The sequence below is a fragment of the Cibotium barometz genome, chromosome 5 (assembly GCF_041138505.1).
Source record: "Cibotium barometz isolate CiBa-2024 chromosome 5, ASM4113850v1, whole genome shotgun sequence".
In the NCBI taxonomy this organism is placed as follows: domain Eukaryota; kingdom Viridiplantae; phylum Streptophyta; class Polypodiopsida; order Cyatheales; family Cibotiaceae; genus Cibotium; species Cibotium barometz.
The window spans coordinates 29,567,938-29,583,573 of record NC_141050.1 but is presented as its reverse complement, the minus strand read 5'-3'; the positions used below and the strand labels follow the sequence as shown (position 1 = coordinate 29,583,573).

The following is a 15,636-nucleotide window of genomic DNA, read 5'->3' as shown; positions in this document are numbered from 1 at the left end:
GCCCCAAAACGCAGTGGTGCCCCTTGCGGTATTTCTTTACTTGATCAAAATTTGAGTACAAAGTACAACTTGTAGAATCCTCCACCAATAAGATCCCTTATAGTTTCACCCAGGACTTCCAAAAAAAGAACTCTCGTTATTACAGCATAGCATTCCATAGAGAAGGCACACCTTTACAACATCTCCCTGCTTGAAAAGGTCTTCTCCATCTCTACTATGGATCCCTCAAACCCTTTCTCAAACAGCAGTAGGGCTGTGCCAAGCCATATGTCCTCCCCTATAGTCACAGCTTGTATGTAACCTCGAGAAAACTACAACCTGTTCACATGAATCCAAAGACATGCTTTCCACATGAAACCAAAGACCTGTATCCGATAAACCAAAGACCTGTATCCCATAAACCATAGGCCTGTTTCCTCGATACCAAAGTCATGTTTCCTCTCGAAAACCAATGTCCTGTTTCCATGATAGATATACTGTCCAAGCACGATTGCCAAAACCCAAAGAGAGAAAGATAGAGGACGTGTCAAGCAATCCCTGAATACACATAAGTCCAAGACGAAGAGGAACCGTACATCTCTTCCAAGAACATCATCCCGTGCATCTTAGCTTGATCCTCTGTATCCTAATCTCTAAAACAAGGCCTGCAATCCATGATGAGAGAGAGAGAGAGGAAAAGGTCTCTCGGCTGTGCGTTTCCTGCAACCCCACGTGCTCGCGAAGAAAGAGAGAGAAACCTCTTGGCTGTTAGCCCCTCGGCACCTCCTTCAGCTCGCCTCCTTCCAAGAGAGAGAGAGAGTCAAGCGTGCTGTTCAGCCATACACCTCTGTGGCCGCCTATAGTCCTATGCCCCTTCCAAAAGAGAGAGAGAGAGAGAGAGAACTGTTCAGCTGTGCGCTTCTGTGGCTGCCTGCAAACTGCCCACCTGCATCCAAGAGAGAGGGAGAGAGCAGTCCAACCCTTGCGCTTCCATCCAGCCCACCAGTCGCCTTGTGCGCTTCCTCTCCTGCAGCCGCCTTCCACCACCGAGAGAGAGAGCCGGAAAAGCCTGGCTGTTTCCATACATGCAGCCGCCTGGCTGATATACCTGCGCTGGTTGCTTCCACACACGCAGCCGCCAACACCTGCATGTGGCCTGCTCCAAGCTGCAGAGAGTCTCCCGCCTGACGCCCGCCTAGCTGCACGACTGGCTGCAGCCCGCCTGGCGCCCGCACATGGCCTGCTCCAAGGAGATGCGCCCGCATATACCACACGCTACCACACGACGACCATGCTTCGGAATCCGCCACCCTTCCCTTTATAAAGAGGCGCCTCCACCTGCTTTTTCTCCAAAAACTAAAAGCAATAGCAAAAACGCATGCCTTCAAACATAATAATTATTTTAATTATCAAAGGTCATAAAACCTTATAAACTCAAAATCCCTTTTGTCCCCTTTCACACTTGGGCTGGCCACATATGGGTTTCCTTTTCATATTCAAATTGATGCCGTTCACACTGTCCATCCCGTGCCCGTGCCCACCTCCTTGTTGTCTAGAGAAAAACACAAGGTCGTAACAACAGGTGTGCCCCTTCTCTATGGTATGTTGTGCTATAATAACGAGAGTATTCTTTTGGAAACAGATTAGAGTCCTTGCTGTGAGACAGGAGCACTGGAAGTATCGGGATGTATGCTGCTCATAGGGTGAGAGACTATGGATAGATGTGGTAGCCCTGATCAAAGGGGAAAGCTTCTGTATGGAGGACTCATGTGAGAGAGTCTTTCGATGTGAACAATGGCTGGACTTGTTTATGGATGCCGAGTGGACAAGAAGCCATGATGCAGGGTCTTTGCAGGCTTCAAGGGTTCTACTTTGATGGCTGAGTTTCCAGCCTTTTTGTAATCAAAGCTCTCTTATAATCAAATAAAGAAATACCGCAAGGGGCGCCACTGCGTTTTGGGGCCCATCGGTGTCCTTGTATTATTTGCATAAGCACTCTAGCTCCCGCTGTTTATTTTCCTTTTCCGGGTCCTCAAAGGAGTTAAAGTGTTTTGTGTGCGAGTGTTTGTTTCACCGCCCGTCAAGTTTCTAAAGGCCAGTTTCAGCTGCCCATAATGTTCTAAGTGTAGAGATAGCTAGTGGTCACGGTGATCATCTCTCACGATAGAAGTGAAAGAGAACCGTATGCTCTGATACCAATGTAACTTGGTTGAACACAATGCTAATCAACACACTAAGATTTTATGGACACTTGCTCAAATACAAGAAGTAATTTGCTAAATTGACAAGAGACACACAATGAGCCGGAATGGCCAACCCCTCCCTCAAATAAAGTATATTGATCTTGGCAGAATCAAGTTCATAGTGTCATGGGCATTTCTGACCAGATTTCCATACCAATGCATATGAATACAGTATTGCAAACAAGTGGTTGTCGATGTAGACTTGCAACCCACACTGCCCTCTCAAGTGCCCATGTTCCCTACCATGTGCTCTCTATTGTTCCACCAACATATGGTAGCAGCAATCTGCAAGAGAGCACATAGGACAAGAGAACACTACACAAGGTATGTGATCTTGTAATCTGGTTCCTCCCTCCTGCTACTTGCTCCCATATTTAAGCATAAAAGCTTACCAATTGCAAGTAGAGTCAATGACAGCGGAAGTCTTCGCGATGGAAGTCCTTGGAGTGATGAGATCTTCGATTTGTCGCATTTCTTCGCGACAACAGTCTTCAAGAGGATGAAGGGAACCTTGGGAAAGCTTCCCCTACGGTTCAACTTGAGAAAGGAGGGCTGAAATTAGGATTTTCAGCAAAAAGACCAGAAATTACAGCAATAAAGAGAGCTGTTGTCAACTTTCCTGCTTTGACTCTTCAGGCAATATTCATGTATTTTCTATTTTCTCAAAGTCTTTATTCTTTACTCTTTCTTTCTTTATCTCTCAACATGTTTTATAGTTATATGTTTTTTTCTTGGTCTCTCTCTCTCTCTCTCTCTCTCTCTCTCTCTCTCTCTCTCTCGGTGACGGACAGAGAGAGGTTATCACCTATTAGTGCAAATTGATTGTATTTGTCTCTCTAAATCTCTCTAATAATTGCACAATGTTAGCTACTAATGTGCGAAGTCTATTCTTGAGAGTAGGGTCATATGTGTGATATACATGCCAAGATCATATGTGAGGATAATGGCACTTAAATAGAATAAACGTAATAAGACAATAAATGTAAATATAAAATTTCAGTCATTGGGAGTGTGTAGAAGTGTGATTAGCATCCGGAAACACTCTTGGAAGCTTGAGAAACACCTTAGCAAGCTTGGAAATGGAGTTGGGAAGGAAAAAGTGCAGAAAATGCAGCCCAACATCCCTCATGAAGGAGGCGCCAATCTCTAGAGAGGAGGAGAGAGGTGGTGAGTTGTCCAGTGTAGGTGGCAGGCAGGTGCTTTGTGGAGCAAGCTAGAGTGGACACATGGCTGGTTACTCCCTTTGTACAAAGGGGATAAGGTCTGGGCGGTGGACATTGGGGAGGGATAGGGGAGGGGGGCGCTTGGGAGAAAGGCTTTTGTGGGCACTCCAATGTGGCCTATGGCATGCATGCCACATGCCGCAATGCCGCATGCATGCCACCGGCCACGCCGAGTGGCCAATGGCATGCAAGCCACACGGCCACGAGTGGCACAACGCCACGTTGTGCCACGCGTGGCAGCCACGTGTAATGCCCGCACTTGGACATTACACGTGGAGTGCGCACTCCACGTAGCGCCCACATGGACTGCGCAGTCCCCGTGGGCACCACAGCCATTACATGTGCCTAGTCATTGGTGCCACGTGTAATTCACAGCCACATGTCACTACGTGTGACACACGTGGCTAGACATGGCTTGCCACGTGGACTAAGCAGTCCACGTAGTGAGCACATGGCCTGCCACGTGGATTGTTCAACACCATCACGTGTAATGCCCGCAATCGGACATCACACGCGTCGTGCCGCGTGCCACACACGTGGCACAAGCCACACGGCGTGGCCTGCGTGGCTGTGCAACGGCTTGCACAACCAACGTTGAGGGCTCACACTTTGTGAGCCCTCGACGAAAGCCCTATCTCGCTCTCAAAGCCCTCTCTCGCCCTCAAGCGCCCTCAACACCCTTCCCCAAGTGCCCTCAACACTCTTCCTCGAGCGCCTTCAAGATCAAGCGGCCCTCAAGCGATCCTCACTCGCCCTCAACGCTCTCAAGCTTAAGCGGTCCTCACGCGCCCTCAACGCCCAAAGTCCTCAATCATCCAAATTCTCGAGATAAACTTCTTTTGATTAAAATATAAATGGCCTAATAATTTCTAAATATTAAGAGATTGTGCAAATTTAATACAATGCTAATTTAGGTAGTTGCATCACATCTTATTTAAATCAATAATTGATCATGATTAAAGACTAATTTAAGAACTATTCTTAAATATGATTGCATATCAAATTGAGAACTATTCAAGACAAAATGCCTCCACGCACTCATTTGCAATCGAAGGGGTTCACCAGATCGCAAGATGAGATTGCTCTCTCGCAAGATGTGGGCATATCACAAGTGGCCACATCAAGCGAGGTAACGAACACCTCTCAATTGCAGTTGGCTATGGGAGCTGGTTCTTCAACGTCCGCCGACAGTCGTGTGGCCAACAGTAGTGCCACTGAAACCGGCCTCTGGTATAACCCAAAGTGCGGTGGACTAGTAGTCACCCTTCCACTTGTAGTCTAGATATGAAAACAAAAATGATTGGAGCTAGAGTGCCCCAAATCTGAAAATAAAACGACACCTGTTGGCCCCAAAGCTTGGCGCCCCTTGCGGTATTTCTTTATTCAATTCCAAAAATATGAAAGGCTGAGTACAACAAAACCAGCCAAGAGAATACACCTGTATGGCCAATCTGGCAGCCCACAATACCTCTTAGCACAGAGGATTCACACACAGAGATCTGTGTCTCAAAGCAACACTCTGTGCTTCCCTCTGATCAGCCAAGACCATTCAGTAGGACAGCCTTGAGCATACATCTAGCATATCTCATGCACCTGATTCCACAACTCAGCACAAACATACATTCACTGTCCCAATCTCTGTTTCCACCCTTTTCAATCTGCCATACCCCTCCTCTCACAAGGGGCCAGATAGAACAAATCTGCAACAGACATAAGCCAATGGAAAGAAAGACAGATGAACAAGTTCAGAGCTTACCAAGTCAGTGCCTGACCCTACACCCGGGGAACAGTTTGTACCAGTCTGCACTTGACAGTGACTGTCTGTACTCTTTCCCTTGCAATCACTTGTTCTCAGCACCAACCAAACTCTTGGAAAAACTGTGTGCAACTGAGGATGTTGTACCTGTCCGTACAACCTCTGCACACCTGACTGAATCTGTCCGTACAGAACTGTACGGACAGTACTACTGTCGCCTCAGTTTACTGGTGCACCTGCTGTATCCGACTGTACCTGATGGTACAATTCTGTACCTGCAGCACAGCCACCTGTCAGCAGTCGTACAGATTCCTGTACCTGCTGTCCGTACGGTTGTACCTGTAGTACAGCCTCTGTCTGAGCCCACAGTTCAACCTGTCAGCGCTGCCTGTACCAGCAGTGAAACCTACAGCAGAGAAGACAGCCGTACTGTACTTGCAGTCGTACAGGGCTGTATGGGCTGCACACGTGGACTATACGGCTGGTTTGCACAGAAAAACAGCAGCAAAAACCCCAAAACAGCAGTCGACCAGCAGTCCCACGATGCTTCTCCTCTCTTCCACGCTTAGGCTTGCACGATTCCCCAAAAGCTAGAGAGAGAGTCAAGAGAGAGGCATGCACTCCAAAAGTGGAGTTGCCCCCTCCCCAAACTTGTCCTAGGGCCCCAACTTTAATAATTATTAAAGTTCCCTGGGGGCCACTAAGGCCTAGGGGCACCACACATAAAACATTAAAATATTAATGTTCTAGTTCCCCCTTCCATGTGTAGTGAAACCTAGGTTATTATTGTCATAACATCACTTTTGTCGGAGTTAGACCAAGACTCAGGTGCATGTGGATCGGCATGCCGAAGGCCTCTATGGGGTAGATTGGCATGGATGTGTGGGAGTTTGACCTTAGCCTCTAGCTCGTGAGTGGTTCAAAGCATAGAACCTACAGCTGGGAGGTAAGCTAGCCTTCACCCCTCTTAGGGAGTTTGTACTAATCACTTGTGCTTTGTGTTTAGGAGATCCGTGGGGTTGTAACACTCATAACCCAGCCCTATATTATAAGTGAGTTATTACCTCACATAAGTGCATATCCTAGACAAGGAGGAGTCTCTACAGATTAAGACCTGAGTAAGGCATTGGCCATGACTTTAATCAGACACTTGAACAACTTGTTTCATTGGTATGGAACGCCAAGGTTGGAACTTGGGTAACAAGCAACAAGCATGGTCGTGGTCTTGGTCTAGCCTCTAGCTCGGGGATGCTCTTGATGGAGCTATTGTTGCAAGGCGAGCTGCTGGTCACTTCACCAGTTGTTTTTTTTGTGTTGCATGAGTTCATTGAGAGTAAGGGGCTGTTTCAGTAAAGGCCTAGACCAGCAAAGGAGTGATTGGGAGGCTACCCAACTCACCCCTACCATCTATTCTCTGTTGAAGAGGCAAGTTCAACGTCATCCTCTACTATGCATTTAGGGCTAGATCTAGTATCTACGCTACATCCACAAAGATGATCCCAATAGTGATCATAAATATGACCATCACATGAAATGGCAAATAGCATGCATGTATGCCCATAAATAAAGGCTCCTGGTATCTCGGATTAATGGATTTGCATCGTGGACTTCACAATCATACAAACACGACACCACATTGCAACACACACTACCCATGAGCACTGGCCACAATATTTGCTCCCCATTGATCTAAGGCCAGCCAAGCCTGTGAGTATCTGTATGGGGGTATCAAAGAAGCACCAGGCCCTCACAAACCTATATGAACACAACACCGTGAACACCTCTGAGGATAATTTATCCCACTTGATCAATAGAGGCTGGCCAAGCAGCTATGCCACTTGTGGAGGCAAGGACATGCATAAAGTCTGTATTGGGAAGAAAAACGTCAACGAGCCTGAGGGACCCCTGCCCATGACAGATGGCTAAGTTTTGCTGCTATGATGCTACCTGAACATCAAGATGCTTGCCGGTGCCATCGTAAAGAACTCCGAGATAACTGTGACCCTCGTTCATCCATGCTAAGGTGTTTGGATGGGGAGCTACGAATGAGCTTGGAGTTTACCAAATCCTTCTGGCTACCATTGTCAAAGAGAAAGCATACAATGGGGAGCTGGCTACCATTGTCAAAGAGAAAGGATGCAAGGCTCAGTTTGACCTGCCCTCTGGCGATGAATAGAGCCTCCCTTTGATGGCTGCACACATAGGAATGAGAATGATATGTGGGCTGACTTCATTTTGTTCCACAGTCCACCTCAACTACAGTTGTATGTGTTGATGCCCTCCTCTTGCTCCTACACCCCTTCCCAGTGTGTCCATACTTCTCAGAGTATTTACATTGAGTCTTCCTTTCAAGTGTAGCACACTCATTAGGGGTTGGATGCTTACTCTCCTTGTGATGTTGTTTGTCATGGGGCTTGGTAGAAGAGTTGCTTTGGTGTTGAGGCTTATAGGGTTTTTGAGCTCTACTCTCTTTGCCATGAGGAAGGCTTCACTAAGACTTCTAGGGCAGAACATATTGACATCCTCCTAAATGTTTGTGAGAAGACTCCCTATGCATTCAATGGTGAGCATCTCCTCACTCTCTTCACCCTTGATCGTGAGTAGGAGCTGATGAAAGGCTCCAATGTATTGAGATACAGATAGCCCTGGATTTTGCCTCAAGAATTTCCATATATGGAGATCTTCTCTTTTTATCCTAGGGGTATAAATTGCTTCTCCGTGGCTTGTACCAGGTTCATCCCATGTTGAGATGGGGGGGCGGAGTTCTCTTTGAACTCTACTTTGCATAGCATCCAACCAATGCAAAGCTCTCTTTGTAAGCTTAATGGTGGCAAGGTAAAGCTTGTCTGCTTCAGAAAAAGGCTGGGATTGAAAGTAGAGAGTGAGCTTTTTGACCCATTGCTCCAGCTTATCTGGATTAACATCAAAGGCTGTGTCCACCTTGAAACACAAGCTGTAAGTGAGTCCCACTGTTGGAAGATAATAAGGAAAATTGGGGAAATCAAAACTTGCCAGGGGAAAATCGTGGGAAAATTCTTAGGTGAGATTAGGAAACGGGGAATCCAAAACGGAAACGGTTCCTCCCAAGAAACAGATTCTCCACAACTTTTGGCTAGGAAACAGCTGTTTCCTGTTACTATGAAAGACTTCCTAGTCACCTTGTGTGAAGGTGTCTATATCACAAACTACGTGACCTATGCTTCATTGCTAAATTCACCTGTCGGTCAAACCAACATATGGCTTCAATCACTCGTCAATAAGCTCCTATATTCACCTCCTCGGGATCGTAACATGGCAATGCCACCCGAGCTACAATAAAATCAATGAATGGTAGTTTCCACCCCTGCATTCATGACTTCCAACCACTCTTCATGGCAAACCATGTCACACCACAAATGTCACAGAGAGGTGGTGCCTACATGAAGGGCATTTCCATCTCTCACATGGAGAGCATCGCCATGGCCCACCCCCTGCAAATGCCACATGGAGGTGCCATCGATATCCCTCAGCAAATTCCATGGAGGTGCTTACATAGAGGGTATCACCATCCCACAGCAAATGCCACATGGAGAAGCGTACATTAGAGGGCATGATCATACCTTGGCAAAGGCCACATGGAGAGCGTGTCCATCTCTCCGCAAATGCCATATGGGGGTGCCTACTCACCACCCCTCAGTAGCCTAATGGAGGAGCATAATTTTTATTGAAAAAAACAAGTGAAAATTCACTGTTAGCTCTTAAGTTAAACTTTCACCTAAACAAGGGAAACTTTGATTGCTTACTCTTGATTAAAACCTGATTACTGAGATAAAAAATGTTGGGTTGCTTACCTTCTTCTGTTGGCTCGTAATCGGGGTCAATCTCTTCCTCCAGAATGACATCTTCCGGAGAAGGCTCCATCGTTATTTACAGCTTTAAAAGCAATTGGGAGGAAAAAACATAAACAGAGCTTAGGCCCGTCCTCCAAAGGGCCATGATAACAAGCCTAAGCCACCCTCCACAGGCCCCTAATTACAAGCTTAAGCCACCCTCCATGGGCTTTTTGCTTTGCATTCTACGCTCACTTGTCTCTAGTCTGTCTGCAAACTTCATGAACGTGTAAAGTCTCGCATGACAGCCCAGAAATATGCATCAGAATGCAACCAAATTTGGGTGCATGTCTCTTAATAGGAGAAGACCCATTGCATGTACTAGGACCCACAACAGCGAAAGCGAGAATTCGGCAAGAAAGAGAGGAATCATGCTCTAGCGTTACACGAATCGACCAGCTTCACACATGCATGGACCAGGACGGGTCTCTTTCGTTTATGATGTTCACATTCAGCCCAAACATCTTTTTTTTCTTCTTTCAATTTTTTGCGAGGAGAACACCGAAGGGGTGGTGGACTAGAATCGAACGCATCTCTATATATTACAAGGCTTCTCTACTATCGCCACGTGTCACTTTTTTTTAAAAAGGGGTCCACCGCCATGCAACACCTGCCAACCGTCGACTTCAGAGGTTGCAGGGGCACGTCGGATGCAGAGGGGTTCCAAGGGCACGTCGGATGCAGAGGTTGCAAGGGAATTTGAAGCCAGAGGGTTGTAGGAGAATTGAAGTCGCGACTCACCGCCTTGCTTTCAAATTCCCTCCTTGGCCTTCTCCTTCGTGCATGCGCTCCTTGCTGCGTTCTGCCCTCCCTCCCCCCCTGCAATCGAACACTCCAGGTTGTTACGTTCTCCTCTCGCTCTCCCCCCTGCAAAAAAATCAAAACCAGGTTAGCATCTCTCTCTCTCTCTCTCTCTCTCTCTCTCTCTCTCTCTCTCTCTCTCTCTCTCTCTTGCGAGAGCCCGCTTAAAACATTCTTAAATGACTAATGAACATTCCTAAAAAGCTGCTGCTAGTAGGTAGTACCTGCAAAATTTTTAGCAATGCCCTAGTATTTCCTATTGTCTACATATAAGTCTACAGACAAAGCACTTGCTTTACAAATGCCTACTCTGCAAACAGCAAATACTGTAGGAAGAGAAAAAGCTCGGCTTGACTGATGTGCCCTATGTAGACCAAAGGGTATGCATCGCCCGGTTGCTCTGCAGCATTGCGTGAAGGTGCCCGCTTGCTCTACAGTGTTACATGGAGGTGGCGCCAACTACATTGGCCTATGAACACCACCCCCTTTGAGATGGATTGTTGGCCGCCCCTCTCTCCCCACATGCATAGCTGACATGTTGGCCGCCCCTCTCTCCCCTCATGCATAACAATACCTCCACGTTCTGGCCCATGTGCGGAGCTTAAAAGCTTTAGCCTTAATAAGTTTTTTAAATGTTTTATTAAATTGAATAGCATGTGTGTGTGTGTGTGTGTGTGTGTGTGTGTGTGTGTGTGAGATATATATATATATATACAAGTACAGGCCTGCAACTTGCAGCCAATGTATCTCTCTGGTTTTTCATCAGAATATAGTTGAGTTGGTACTTAAAATTACGGGAATAGGCCTAGTCTACAACTTAGCATGGGTCATTTTGCTAAATTCAACTGTATGCAAAAATCGACTTACTTTTTGGGGATCTTTATCATAAATATGCTATTTTTATCATAAATTTATTTTCTCATATACTCTCATCTCTAACTATAATTTTTATTGAATAAATATAATTAAATTCTCAAGAAATTTCACTCACATAATAGTCCTCCCGGTTATGAACGCAACTGTCCTCAGTTGCGTAGCTTGCAAAACTTGGCCTAGAAATTTGACAAAAGAAAAGTCCAACAAACCAGCAAGGTTGTACACATGGTACATTAGATCATACATTACCAAAATAAAATGTGTTTAGCAAGTCCTACCAAAACCATCAAGAACAAAGTATGTGCTTAGCAAGTCTTGCCAAAACCATCAAGAACAAAGTATGCATGTTGTTAAATATATTTCTTTTTTCTTCAAAAAAATAATAACAGTTGGTAAGAGGCATACCCGTCATACCAAAAGCTCGATATTGTTGTTAAGATATCAACTATCTCGATCCATTGTCTTATATTCATACCATATTCACCCTCGCTAATGAACAACACATGCTTACACTCTCTCTAACTATACCAGGTGTCCACCATCACATAATGTTAGCAGCTCACAACTACTAACACCGACAGCAATCATGAGTACTAACCCGTACTCAAGTCCGATTTTCTTTAAGCCATGGACATCCCCAATGACCTCAGAGCGTGATCAAACACACCAGATCAGTGCCTCGTTCCCAAGAAAATAACTGTCATCCAGTGTGTGGCGGCTAAGAAAACCCATCCCGGTAATTACTCACACCATATCACCATGATCACGTCCCAGCCATTTTTGGCTTATGAGAACAAAGCCCGTCTATCTCGCCAACTTATACAAGGTTGTCCATTCAAACACATTCACATTAGCAACACATGCTAAAGTTACACGACAACATATAAGCATTAAATCTAACACTTAGTTCCAGCCATCCCTAATTTCATATGTCCTACAGATGGAATATTTGGGATCACCCAAGTGCCATACTTCAAACATAGTGGTAATTAGGCGTCCCCAATTAACCACAAAAGGATGGACGGACAAATCATAACATCCCTCCTGCCCAGGGTAGCAACTGTACTCAATTGCATCATATCAACTGGCTCGTGTTTGAAAGTAAGATTGGGTGAGGTTGGGATAGGTGGGACAAAACCGTTCAGGTATCCATTTAAGAATTGACAAATAGAGTATAACTATTCTGAAAGAGAATGCTTATTTTATTGTAAAAATAAAAGAAAATTTAAATGATATGAATGGTTGGTTAAATAAAGTCAACACATACCTCTATTGTTGTGGTGTGATTGAAATTATCTATCAAAATAATTTAACACTCCAAGAGATGTGAATCGTTATGCTTTCTTTGGATAGGGAATATAAAGTTCTTGAAGATAATTCGTGAGAAACTTAACATCATAACAATGAATGATAAATTGATCATGGATACAAGATAATACATACTAACCTTGAGTGTTGAGAGGATGCGAGATTATAAATAAACAATAGATAGAAATGACTTTTCAATACATTGAAAGTTTAAATACAAATATAAATATGAATGACTAGCAACAATTCTAACAATCTTGATTAATAAAATAAAAACTTGAATTTAACTATTTAATAATAACTCACTCTTATGAATGAAAAATAACAAAGTTCAGCACATAAAAGAAAAATAGATCAAATTAAATCGAACAAAATAAACTTGTACAAAATGTAAGTCATAATTTCATTGAGGTTTGTATAAATACCTTTATGAGATATTTATAGCGAGTCTCTCAAATTTGAGGAAAGAAATCCTTAGGTTTGAAATGGCTCAAATCAACAAGTCTCAAATTTGAGGAAAGAGATATTTATAGCGAGTCTCTCAAATTTGAGGAAAGAAATCCTTAGGTTTGAAATGGCTCAAATCAACAAGTCTAAATATATGTGCTTACCTTAATGTCAAAGAAGATGATGATGAAAAGATTAATTCCTATTTGAAGTTGAAATAAACTTGAATAATAAATATGAAACTTGGCAATCATAAGATCGAGTTAAGAGTAGGAAGGTAGCACCTTACATAGATTCGATTACAATGATGTTCTCCAAAATAGCAAAAGCACTATAGTCCAATTATTAATAGGTTAGTCCATAACCCACATCTTTGATTTTCTTTCCCTAAGCATGTGAAAAGATCTTGTACTTGGCCTGCAGCTTTGATACCACTATTACAGGACCTTTTCTCTAGACCTTTTCTCTAAGTACAAGATTTCAACAAATTTTACAAATTACTTTAAACAAGTTAACTATAAGTTAGTACATCAACCTTAGAAAAAGAATTAAACGAAAAACTTAAATGAAAAAATACTTATGAACACAAGACAAAAGCATTGGGTCCAATCTACCCCCCATATGTAAGACCCGCGGTCTCACATATGAGTATTTCAATGATTTATTAAGGTATGAAGTAATTTGATACAATCATACATCTTCTCATCAGAGGAGAAAAGAGAAGATAGAAAGAAATGAGAGCTTCATCTAAGGAACCTGCAATTCTTACAAACCATGTTTAATCTCTCTCTCTCTCTCTCTCTCTCTCTCTCTCTCTCTCTCTCTCTCTCTCTCTCTCTCTCATGAAACAATTAAACCATATAAGGAAAACAATAAGAGAACTAATACTCCCTGTAGACGTTTGCCTGTTTTAGCCTATCTTGGCTCCCTGTATACAAGTATAGGCCTGCAACTTGCAGCCACTATATCTCTCTAGTTTTTCATCAGAATATAGTCGAGTTGGTACTTAAAATTATGGAAATAGGCCTGGTCTACAACTTATTATGGGTCGTTTCGCTAAATTCAACCGTATACAAAAATCGACTTATGTTTTGGGGATGTTTATCATAAATTTATTTTCTTATACTAACAATAATTTTTATTGAATAAATATAATTAAATTCTCAAGAAAGTTCACTCACATAACATGTTTAAACTTTGTGTGTGTGTGTGTGTGTGTGTGTGTTCCGTGTGTGTTTGAGAGTGTTCTTTTATTGAAGTGTGTGTGTGTGTGTGTGTGTGTGTGTGAGAGAGAGAGAGAGAGAGAGAGCTATTGCATTAACTTTGCCATGTGTGTGTTTGTGTTTGGTGTGTGTGTGTGTGTGTGTGTGAAAGTTTTTAAAATGTTTTATTAATTTGAATAGCAAGTGTGTGTGTGTGTGTGTGTGTGTGAGAGAGAGAGAGAGAGAGAGAGAGAGAGGGAGGGAGAGAGGGAGAGAGGGAGAGAGTTATTGCATTAACTTTGTCATGTCTTAACTTTGTGTGTGTGTGTGAGAGAGAGAGAGAGAGAGGGGGGGGGAGGGAGGGAGAGTTATTTTGGCATGTCTTAAGTTTATGTGTTAGATTAGAGAGCTTTTTTTAAATGTTGAAAGTATTTTAAAATATTTTAGAAATATGAATAGCAAAAGTGTGTGAACTTTTTTTTTGAAGGTGAGTTTTTTAGAATGTTGCCTTTAAAGTGTGACAAAAGGTTATGTGGGATTGTGATTTGAATGGCATGTATTTGTATGTGTGTTAACTTTGTAGTATACATTTTGCCATATGTTGTGTATAGTAGGTTTATAAGAATCCAAGTTGCACTTACACCTAGGGGGAGTGGATTAGTAAGAGCAACTTTTTATAGCGTGTGTGTGGGTGTGTTAGTTGAGAGAGTTTTTTTTTAATGTTGAAAGTTTTTAAAAATGTTTTATTAATTTGAGTAGCAAAAGTGTGTGTGTGTGTGTGTGTGTGTGTGTGTGTGAGAGAGAGAGAGAGAGAGAGAGAGAGAGAGAGATAGTTGAAACTATGTGTGTGTGTGTGTGTGTGTGTGAACATGTGTGTGTGTGCGCTGTGTGTGTGTGTGTTGTGTGTGTTTGAGAGAGTTCTTTTATTGAAGTTGAAAGTGTTTTAAATGTTTTGATAATTTGAATAGCATGTGCGTGCGTGCGTGTGTGTGCGTGTGTGGGTGAAAGTATTTTAAAATATTTTGGTGTGTAAAAGAATTTGAATAGCGAAAGTGTGTGAACTTTTTTTTCGAAGGTGAAAGTTTTTTAGAATGTTGCCTTTAAAGTGTGACAAAAGGTTATGTGGGGTTGTGATTTGAATGGCATGTATTTAGTATGTGCGTTAACTTTGTAGTTTACATTGTGTCATATGTTTTGTATAGTAGGTAAGAATCCAAGTTGCACTTACACCTAGGGGGAGTGGATTAGTAAGAGCAACTTCTTATACACACACACACACACACACTCACTCACACATGCATCGAGAAAAGGGTGTGTACTTACATATATTAATTCAAACACACATGTATACACACAGAAAGGGTAAGCACCCAAATGTACAAATCCAAACACACATGTACACACACATAATAGTTGCAATTTGTTTTTTTACACCCATGCGCATGCATATAGTAGTTACAATTATAATTTACACACACACACACACATAGTAGTCATGCATCTAGTTACTTATATGTATGTATGTATGATTGACAAAGATGGAAGAGGTGACTTGCATTTATTTTTAGCACATGAGGAGTACTCTTTCCTTTGAGGAAAGGGTGAATTTGGTTGCAAAATTTGAGCGCCGCTTTTTTCATAGTCCAAGCTAGTCTGGGCCATGGCCGGTTCATGGATGGAATGATGTTTATTAAATTCTTATATGTTTAGATTTAGACAAATTGGATTCTAAATATTGTGTTAATGAATACTAAAGAAAGCCTAGGCTTGATTGATCATTATGAAATAGACTATAATGTCCATGGTGATAGAGATCAAGTACGACAAGTATTTGATGAAGCTATTAAATGTATCCCAAAGCATAAGCTCCTTCAAAAATAAATATGGTTGTGTTCTTCTTCCGTGACCATTGGTGCTAGATTGCTGTTGGTA

General features: G+C 42.9%; 1 protein-coding gene across 1 annotated transcript in view; it reads right to left on the bottom strand.

Moving 5' to 3' along the window:
• The window catches only part of LOC147638333 (uncharacterized), a 31,407-nt gene extending 21,919 nt beyond the window's left edge, over window positions 1-9,488 (bottom strand). The window contains exon 1 of the mRNA XM_086795530.1: window positions 9,032-9,488. Within this exon, the coding sequence (XP_086651656.1) occupies window positions 9,032-9,101 (70 nt within the window). The 5' untranslated portion in view covers window positions 9,102-9,488. The remainder of the gene's footprint in view (window positions 1-9,031) is intronic.
• Window positions 9,489-15,636: the final 6,148 nt, after the last annotated feature.